This window comes from Apodemus sylvaticus, chromosome 14, assembly GCF_947179515.1.
Source record: "Apodemus sylvaticus chromosome 14, mApoSyl1.1, whole genome shotgun sequence".
NCBI classification, from domain to species: Eukaryota; Metazoa; Chordata; class Mammalia; order Rodentia; family Muridae; genus Apodemus; species Apodemus sylvaticus.
Window position 1 is genome coordinate 78,820,718 of NC_067485.1, and position 9,856 is coordinate 78,830,573.

General features: G+C 49.6%; 1 protein-coding gene across 4 annotated transcripts in view; it reads left to right on the forward strand.

Moving 5' to 3' along the window:
• Positions 1–3,956, forward strand: part of Proser2 (proline and serine rich 2) — a 32,850-nt gene extending 28,894 nt beyond the window's left edge. For all 4 annotated transcript variants that reach the window (XM_052157749.1, XM_052157747.1, XM_052157748.1 and 1 more), the window contains exon 4: positions 384–3,956. In XM_052157749.1, the coding sequence (XP_052013709.1) occupies positions 384–1,402 (1,019 nt within the window). In that variant the 3' untranslated portion in view covers positions 1,403–3,956. The remainder of the gene's footprint in view (positions 1–383) is intronic.
• Positions 3,957–9,856: the final 5,900 nt, after the last annotated feature.

A 9,856-nucleotide genomic window follows, 5' to 3' on the forward strand; every position in this document is an offset into this window, starting at 1 on the left:
GAGATCCACCTGCCTCTGCCTCTTCAGTGCTAGGATTCAAGGTGGACGCCCCTCTCCTTTGTACAGAAACATTGCTCCCCTGATGAGGTGGCCTTTGCTTCACTCCTGGGGGAATCACACGCCCCCAGGGTGATGTATCCTCAGAAGCATACCTTTCCAGGCTGCTTCCTAACTGGATGTTTCTGGCTGTAGATAGTCACCACCCTGTCAGGAATCTGTTGGTCCTGAATGTATGGCCCAGAGAATAAATGGACTGTTTCCTCTGTAGTCCGTGCAGCAGGCCCAGCATTTTGATCAGACATTGTAGAGGTTTGGAGTAGTGTGGGAACATGCGTCTACTTTTAATGGGGCAAAAACTTATGAGGTCTCTCTTCTCTTTTCAGAGGCCCAATCTGTTGCAAAACAGGACTTTCTTGAAGATAGGAAACCAGCTGCTGAGAATTCCCTTCCACCACTAGACTCCAGGGGTCCTGAGGCGTTTCCTCTGCAGCCTTCCCTGCCTGTCTCTGCTCCATCTGCCCCAAAAAAGGAGCTGATGCCCCCCTCTCCTCCAGCAGAGCATCCCAAACTGCCCCGTTCCGTGCCCACTCCTCTGGTGATTGCTCAGAAAATTTCCGAGAAGTTGGTGGGAAATGAAGCTCTGTCTCCCGTATCTCCCTCAAAAGAAGGCAGGCCTGGGGAATGGAGGACACCGACTTCTCTAGCCTCTCGAAACGGGGACCATGTTGGCGTGTGGCACCGACACATGGCCCAGCCGGCACCCAAGGTCCATCGCTTCCCCAGCAACATAAGCGTGACCAACAGCGCAGGCAAGGACTTCAACAAGACCATCTCCAAAGCGGCTGTCAATGTTCAGGAGCGCAAGGCCCAGGTCCTGGCCAACATCAACGGCATGTCCTTCATCGCTGCGGGCGACACATCATCCGAAGAGCGGTGGCAGAAGGCGGAGGAGCAGAGGAGTAGCTCTGCGGATGGGGCACGCACCCTGGGCAGAGCGGGCATGGCCGGCGAGCCTGGGACGCTGCGTGCTGGAGTCCCGGCCAGGGCGCAGCAGTCCCGGGCTGTGCAGACGGAGCAGCCTCCGGCGCTGGCCAACGGCTTCCAAAGCGTGCACGAGGCCCTGCGCAGCGAGCCCAGCTCCTTTGTCCCCACCAGCAAGACCATCACCTTCCGGCCAGACCCCGCAGCGACAGGCAAGCTGGCGCGCCAGAACGCCAGCCGCAGCCTATACGAACCGCGCACAGAGGGCAGCCAGGATGCCCGCAAGCGCACAGGCTCGCTCCCCCGGGCCGTGGGCTTCCGGCCGCAGGGCATCACAGTGCAATTCTCCGGCCGGGGCTCCACCGAGGAAGCCAGGCGCGAGGCTCTGCGCAAACTCGGGCTACTGAAGGAGAACTTGTGAGAGCCATGGGTGGGATGTGTTTGTCCGCACTGGGGTGTCCCGTTCTGTAAGCACAGCAGTTGGGTGGCACGAAGTGCTGCATTTCAGGAAAGAAGCTTCTGCCTCAATCCCAGTGCGGTGTGGAGCCAAGAGGCCAGCAGGGCAAGGACATCTCTACCACCCTCTCCACGCCATTTCCTTTTCCGGAGTCCCGTAATAACATTAGGACCTATGGGCGTCCATGACTGCAGATGGCCCATGACTTACATTTGGGAGGACCTCCTTGGCTTGACTTGGTCCAGACGCTCTTTTATCCCATGGGCAGGACTTGAAAGCCATGTGGCGCTCTGATCCTCAGGATTCCCTCTCCTCTTCGAAAATAAAGACAAAAGAAATGCTTGTTAAATTTTTGTATAGTATCAATATACACTTTGAGGTCTAGTTGCGTGTTTGTTTTTGAAGGGTGGAAGATGGCGCCTTACCGATCAGGGTTTGCTTCTTGACATAATTTTGTTTGCCCCATTTTCTTAACTGAAAATCTAAATGAACCCGTTAGGGTTTGATTTACTGTAATTTTGGATTGTGAGAGTTAAAAATGAGGTCGAGTTTGGGAAAGGTGGTAATTTTGAGAAATTTGAGTCTCATTTGACTCCCTAAAATCCAGTCCTGAGATGTGTGTATGAGCCTGCCGTGTATAGACACAGACCTATGCTAACGTCCGCGTGAGCTTGAGGAGTGTGCACATTCGTTATTACTTAAGTATCGACTTCTGAAGCCACCACTATCTAACTACAGGATACGAGCGCTTCCTTTTCTCTAACAGACACCTCAGCTTTGTGATGAGACACTCAGAATTCTTCCTATTATGGAAGTCAGCTAAGGATACATGAGCCCCGAGGACTTTTTCCGTCTCAGTGTGCTCTGTTCCCAATTAAAGCAATATTTCCTGATTTCAGATAAGTAAGATAGTTCCTGGTTTTACTTAACATTTGTTAGAATTTAAAGAAAAATTGAAATCTTTGTCACCTCACTAGTTGTGTATGACAAGGTAGCTAGAAAAGGAAAGAAAATGATCTGATTGGCTGTGTTCCATGAGCAGTGTCCGGGTTGATTCGAAGGAAAACACTAGACTCAGTTATGTAGCACAAAGTTTTCTCCCAGATTTTGTCTGTACCGAGGTGTGGTCACAGTGTTATTATCAAAACCATTTAAGGCTGGAGTCTCAAACTTCTAAAATTAGCTGGGGAAGGGCTGGTCTGAGAGCCACACCCTTCTGCCTGTGGGTCCCGGAAGCAGCCAATCGCTTTGCCTGGAGACTTTTGCCATCAAGTATTCCTGAGACTCCGACTTCTAAAAGAGCTATTGAAGGGCACATTTCACAGTGCCCCACAGCTTGTAAGTTACACAAAGTGATTGATTAGGACACATTCATGGTACCCCACTTAGCTTGTAAGTTACACACGGCGAATGACTAGGTTTTCTTTCTTTGGAACCAAGGTCTAACAACTCGCTGAGCTCTTGTCCTCCCAAAGTCATCTCGAACATCTTAAAATCTTAATTTAGGAGGGGCTTTAGGCTTTTTCAAGTATGTTTAATTAATTTGGTTCTTACTTATGATGGATTTGCTGAGAGGAGCCAGGAGATGCCACACACAGTGTTTAATAACTGAAGGTCTCGATACAGCTGTTATACATTCTTTATAGACGATTGTTTCTTTTCATCTTTTTCTAAGATCTTATTGTGAGTAGAATGAGTTTGACTGTATATTAATATATTCTCATAATTACTTTTGAAAAACAAAATTCTATCTTATCTATAAGCTACTGTATTACTATATACATGATATTAGTTCCTCTTAAAGGGTTATATCTTTTTCTATTATTTATTCGTATTTTCTCTCTATTTAATCTATAATGATATTACTGTTATTTAGTTGTTACTTATGCCCAAACTCCTAATTAAAGTCCCCTTGATGTGACTGATAAGAATGTGTCTTGTCTACTGAAAAGCAGTAGTTTCCATGCTGTGGCTATCTGAGATGACATTCTTAAATGATATCCAGTTCCCAGTACTGACAGACCGTATTTCTTTTTTGTTTTTAAAAAAGATTTATTTATTATATCTGAGTACACTGTCACTGTCTTCAGACATCCCAGAAGAAGGCATCAGATCTCATTGTGGGTGGTTGTGAGCCACCATGTGGTTGCTGGGATTTGAACTCAGGACCTCTGGAAGAGCAGTCATTGCTTTTAACCACTGAGCCATCTCTCCAGCCCAGTTGTACTTCAAAGCAAGATTGGAATGAAAAGGAAAGGTGGAGCCTGAGGGTCTCAGTGTCTCTTCAGGTGACATTTATAAACAGCTCTTCATTCTTAGGAAACTCTATCATACTATGTAAAAGTCAGAAAAGCAGCCGGAGCAGTGGTAACGCACGCCTGTAATCCCAGCACTCTGGGAGGAAGAGGCAGGTGGATTTCTGAGTTCAAGGCCAGCCTGGTCTACAGAGTGAGTTCCAGGACAGCCAGGGCTACACAGAGAAACCCTGTCTCGAAAAACCAAATCCAAAAAAAAAAAAAAAGTCAGAAAACCACCACCAACAACAATTTCTCTTCTGCCTTTAGGAACCTTTCTTTATACAGATGTGCAAATTAGACTCTTGCAAGCCCGTGTCCTCCCTGGCACTCCCTGGATGAGAGCACCTGCTTCCCTTCTTGTCTACTCTTTACCACATCAACCCCCTCCTCCACCTAGTGCGCACGCTTATCTTCATGAAATAAGCAGAACCTTTGATCTTTGCTTTCTTCCTCACCGGGTTACATCTTTCGTAAGAATGCTTGAGGAGAATGGGAGAGCTCAGCAAGGCCTCTGCTGCGCATGGAGACTGATCACGGACTCCTCGGCCACAGGAGGGACATGCAGGCAGGGCCCCGGGAGCAGGGTTATCATTGTAGAACTCTTTGCACACACAGCTAGTGGGGAGCAGGGTAGGACCAGCTTGGGAACTAGCTTTCCTCAGGAGCTTGATGGAGTTAATCAATGAGGCTAATAGAAACCTGTACTGGCTGGTTTTGTGTGTCAACTTGACACAGGCTGGAGTTATCACAGAGAAAGGAGCTTCAGTTGAGGAAATGCCTCCATGAGATCCAGCTGTGGGGCATTTTCTCAATTAGTGATCAAGTGGGGAGGGCCCCTTGTGGGTGGTACCACCTTTGGGCTGGTGCTCTTTGGTTCTATAAGAGAGCAGGCTGAGCAAGCCAGGGGAAGCAAGCCAGTAAGAAACATCCCTCCATGGCCTCTGCATCAGCTCCTGCTTCCTGACCTGCTTGAGTTCCAGTCCTGACTTCCTTTAGTGATGAACTGCAATGTGGAAGTGTACGCTGAATAAACCCTTTCCTCCCCAACTTACTTCTTGGTCATGATGTTTGTGCAGGAATAGAAACCCTGACTAAGACAAAAACCCTAGTATCAATTTAAAACAAAACTAAAAAGTGTGTTCTTCCCAAAGGACTTCCCAAGCCCCCCCCCCCCCCAGGGCTTTGATTATGGGGATCTGACCTTTCCCAGGATTCAGTGGTGAGTTGTTTTTTTTTTTTTTTAATGCAGGTGATATCAGCTCTTTAACGTGTATTAAAGAGGAGAAAAGAGAAGATAAATTTGACAACAACTTACTCTTATCAAAAAAAAAAAAAAAGTGTGTCTGCTACAGCTGTTGTCCCAGCCGCGATTCACATACAATGGGGCCACTGTTCCGCTCTGGCTACCTTATCGATATGGCCTGGCAAGATTAATAAACTTATTTTTGCCCTAAACTGCTCCCCGTGTTCTCAGACTCTGTCACCCAATAGTGGTGCTGTCCGGCAGAGCAGCAGCCCTGTTTCTCTGGGTCCCTTGTCCTCGCCCTGGTCCCCAGCCAAGGCAGCCGAGTGGAAGGAGGAAAGGGGAGGAGCGTGAATGTCCACCTGGAGAGGTTTCTGTTCCCTCTGAAGTGACAAGTCACCAAACAGGTTCTGTCTTCTCTTCACAACAAGGCTTTCTCCCCTGCCTTTAAAGTATCGGGACACATCCCCTATCTTTTTCTAATCTGCTCGTCAGACAAGCCCTGCTTTCAGATACCTGGGAAAAGAGAAGCGAGACACTGTGGTGTCCTGGGAACGCCATTTGTGACTGAGTCTGAAAGGAGGCCCGCTCAGCCTCCGCTGCTGGGCTTCAACCTCCTCGCACCAGAATGCTGGCTAGAGCCGGGGGAGGTGTAAGCTACTCTGGGAATCCTGCCTCTGCCAAGATGCCTAGACCCATCCTGTACTCTTAGGCTTAGGAGGAATTAGCCTTTGTGGGTGACAGTTGAATTGCTTTTAAAGGCCCCTTGATTCAGAAAGATCCAAAGAACACTGTCCCTTAGAGTCCTATTTCCTAAGACTTCTGGCTGGTCATGGCGACTGCCGCAGCCAGAGCTGCTGTATCAGCCCCACTTAGGAGGTGAAGACAGCCAGGTGAGTTCTAGGTCATCCTCAGCTAGTCTGAGGTCAGCCTAGACTTCATGAGAGCCAGTCTCAAAAACCAGCAGGGCCTCTGAAATAGCTGTCGCCCCAGTGACAGCAGGCTCTACACAGACTCCCTGCTGGTGCCTTCCCTGGGAGTGTGGGCAGCCACAAACGACGAACAAAAACTCTTTCGTGTAGTCGTCCCCCCTTGTCCTCTGAACTATACGAACCTTCTGTTGTGCAACCATAGAAGGAGGAAGGAGGCATAATGGGGACTTCCAGAAAAGTCCGTGTGACCCACGATCCATCCAGCTTCCAGCCTCCAGTAGGAGAGCAGCGCTGAGTGTCGCATGTCTCAGAAATGTCCGGTCAGTGCCCCGAGTGGTCTGCCCCATGTCTTCCTTCAGACCCCACTGCTTTAGGGTATCCTGGGATCTAGAGCAAGGCGGGCTAGGAGGGGGTCTTCATGTATGCTTAATGCATGTTCTTGAATGCCAAGTGATATGTTTGAAAGCATGCGATCTGGTGCGGCGGGAGGCAGTGCCTTAACCGGCCCACGCTGAGGCATCCCCCCCCCCCCACCCTCCCCTGAGGTGCGGGCCATACACTGACAACGAGGGGTCTAGTATAAAATGAAGTTTATTTGGGGGCATGAGAAGGTAGTAAAGACAGAAAAAGAGAGGGGACAGAGAACAGAGAGAGAAGAGAGAGGGAGGGAGAGGGACAGGGAGAGGGAGGAAGGGAGAGGGAGAGAGAGAGAACAGAGAGGCCAAACAGTCCTTTCATAGCAAGCCAGGGTTGTACCTGGCTGTTGCTAGGTAACTGTTGGGCGGAGCTAACATGCTAACACCAAGCCTCCTAAAATCCTTGGAGCCATCCAGTTCCTCACTGGGGCCATACTTCTGAGCTTTCAGAATATTTGGAAGGGGAACCACAGGTTATAGGGAAGTCACTCTTAGGGTCAGGGCTCCATTTCCCCTGCAGGCTGCACCTTCCTGCTGAGGTCATGGGTAAAAAGCTGAACCTGGACACTAGTCACCGACAGACAGGTCACACTTCATAAACTGACTTGAGAGAGAGAAAGAGAGAGAGAGAGAGAGAGAGAGAGTGTGTGTGTGTGTGTGTGTGTGTGTGTGTGTGTGTGTGTGAAGCAGAGCTGCCAAGGGTACTAGCCAAACTTCTGGAGATGCTTTCAAAGAGCGAGGCTGAGTGAACAAGGGTGTGTGTGTGTATGTGTGTGTGCTCACACACACAAGAGCATGTGTGTGGATGTGTACTCTCCTAGCATGACCAGACTGACTTCAACCCTTGGCATCTCTGCACTCATTAGGTGAGTGTATTGGCCTTGGGGGTTGCCACATTCAGCTAAAGGTCTGGCCTTGTTAGTAAAAAGGCCTCTGGGTCTCCATGGCCCTTGGGAGATGACGTAAGCCCCGGTACATCAGGAATCAGTGGTTTGCAGGTTGTAGGTTGCTATGACTGCAAGTCACAAAGCCCTCTTCAGCTTGCATCTCATTGCATTGCCCGACAGTTTCCTGGTCCATGAAACTGGACAGACTTTACCCTTCTTCCCCCTGCTTGCTTGGGTGTGTGAGTGTCTGAGTTTGAGGAAGGCAGCCTCTGCCTTGAGAAGCAGAATGAAGAAGGACCTATGGAGCCTACAATGGTTTTTAACCAAAGCGCCTCTACCTGTCGCTCGCCTCATAAACCTAGCCATGTTTCCAAAGCCTTTTGTGAGGTTCTTTTTCAGTTTACTAGCATGCGAGTGTGCATGTGTGAGTGTGTGTGTGTGTGTGTGTGTGTGGTGAAGTGGGTGTGACAGGAGAGGATATCAGTTGTGTTCTTCTATGACTCTCTACCTTCTTCCCTTGAGTCAGGGTCTCTGAACTTCCTGATCGTCAGCGAGCCCCACTGATCACCTTCTCTGCCCCTGACACCCAGTGCCGGTGTTACAGGCACATATGACCATGCCTGACTCTTTATGTGAGTTCTGGGGACCCCAGGGCTTGAGTAGAGAGCATTCTTCCCCCAGCAAGCCACCATCACATGCCTTTATACCTGCTCGCTCGCTCTCTCTTTTTCTCTCTCTCCCTCTCTTTCTCTCTCTTCCTCTCCCTCTTTCTCCCCCTCCCCCTTCTCCCCCTCCCTCTCCTGTTGGTATTTTGAGAAGGGGTCTCACTGTACAACACAGGCTATCCCCAACATTCCGTCTTTCTCCCTGGCCCTCCAGCATGCTGGGATTGCAAGCCTGTGCCACCATGCCTAGATCCTCAGTTCACTCTAAAAGATCAGGACTAAAAATGTGTATAATGTCAAACAGTCAGTGTAAGTGAGACCATAACTAAAAAATATCATTTGATAGTTGTTTTTTGAGACAGGATCTCACTAGGTAGCCTAGGCTGACAATCACATTCCTGATTCTCCTGCCTCAGTCCCTAGAGTATCTTGGGTTACAGAGACTCATCCGCAGGCCCAACTTAAAACTTGTTTTCTTGATCTCTAAAGCTTGTAAAGTGCCAAATTGTACCGAGTTTCTTTATTCAGCAAGGGCTTGTGTCTATTCTACAGTCGTGGACACAAAGTGGTGCTAAATACCTTTATTTGCTCTATGACTACCCCGGGTGTGTGTGTGTGTGTGTGTGTGTGTGTGTGTATTTGTGTGTCTGTATGTGTGCATGCTCGAGCAGTGGCCACTCACAGGAAGGTTCCTCTCTATCAGGTCCTCCCGGGATGACTGCTCCCAGAGCTCTGGTCCGTAGCCTGTAGATGCCTTGCCTCCCACGCCTCTCTTGATGTTCCTCAAGCCAGGCCAGGACTGTTGCCTGGGTTCTCCTGAGTGTGGAGCTGGCTGCTCCTTGCCGGGTCATCAAGAGGAGGGTGTGTTCATCCTATCTAGTGTCTCTCCAAAGAGCTTGTCTCCCCTTCCCTGGCATCACGCCCTGCTCTCTCCCAGACTTGGAGTTATGGTCCTCCTACTAGAAGACCAGGAGAGCTTCTCCTTGTGAATACGTTGAGTCTGGGTCATCTTGAATCTGGGCCTGGAGCCCACACAGCTGAGTCTTCAGGGCCAAGAAAGGCAGCGTGCCAGGCCCTGCGGCAGGGGCGGGAGCCTCTGACCTCTGACTTAGATGAACCTCCTCAAGGCAAGACCTTTGTCCCATGTTTCCAGACCTTGTCCCAGAACTTGATTTGAAAGCCAGGATTGTGTTCTATGTAGGGCTCCGAAGCAGCTGGGCGGGAATTCCAGAATGGGGGTGGGGTGCCAGCTGCCCACTCCAGTCCTTGGAAGTCACAGTTACTGGAAAGTCAGGGAGACAGAACTCAGTGGGGGACTGTAGCCAGGGCCGCCAGCTCCAAGAGGGCCAGGTCCCCCATGCTTCTAGCCCCATTCCTACTATGATACAGCCACAGTGTGCCTTCCAACCCTTCTAAGCATCTTGGCACAAATGACGACAGTTCTGCCAATGTCCGAAAACGGCACTGCTGACGTGGATCTGCCTTCCGGCTGGGATGTGCCTGCATCAAAGAACGCAGTGTTTCCTGCCTCGGGAGGCTCTACCCTTTGCCTAAGCTTGTTGCTATTTTTGTAATTTTCTTTTTTCTGGGAATAACTACCTTCTGTGCCTTTAGGCCAGATTGTAAAAAGAACACCTCGCCATTTCCTTAAAAACCTCCCTCCACCCCTCCGCCCAGTCATCTACCTCCTGCAGCCTTGATTCTTGGAATGATCTGCTATTTCTGAACATCAGATCCAGTCAGGGCTGTGGGTACACATCTGTAATCCCAGCCCTTGGGAGGTGGAGGCAGGAGGATACCGAGTATAAGGTGATCCTGAGCTAAATAGTTTGAGGCCAACCTGGACTACATAAGACTTTCCACAAACAGACAAATCAGTTCCACATGCTCTCAGATTTTTGATCCTTGCATCTCAGATTCCCAAAGCACTATGCAAGGCTTAGGTGAGGAGGAAGGAGGCCTCGGGTGGGGAGAAGGT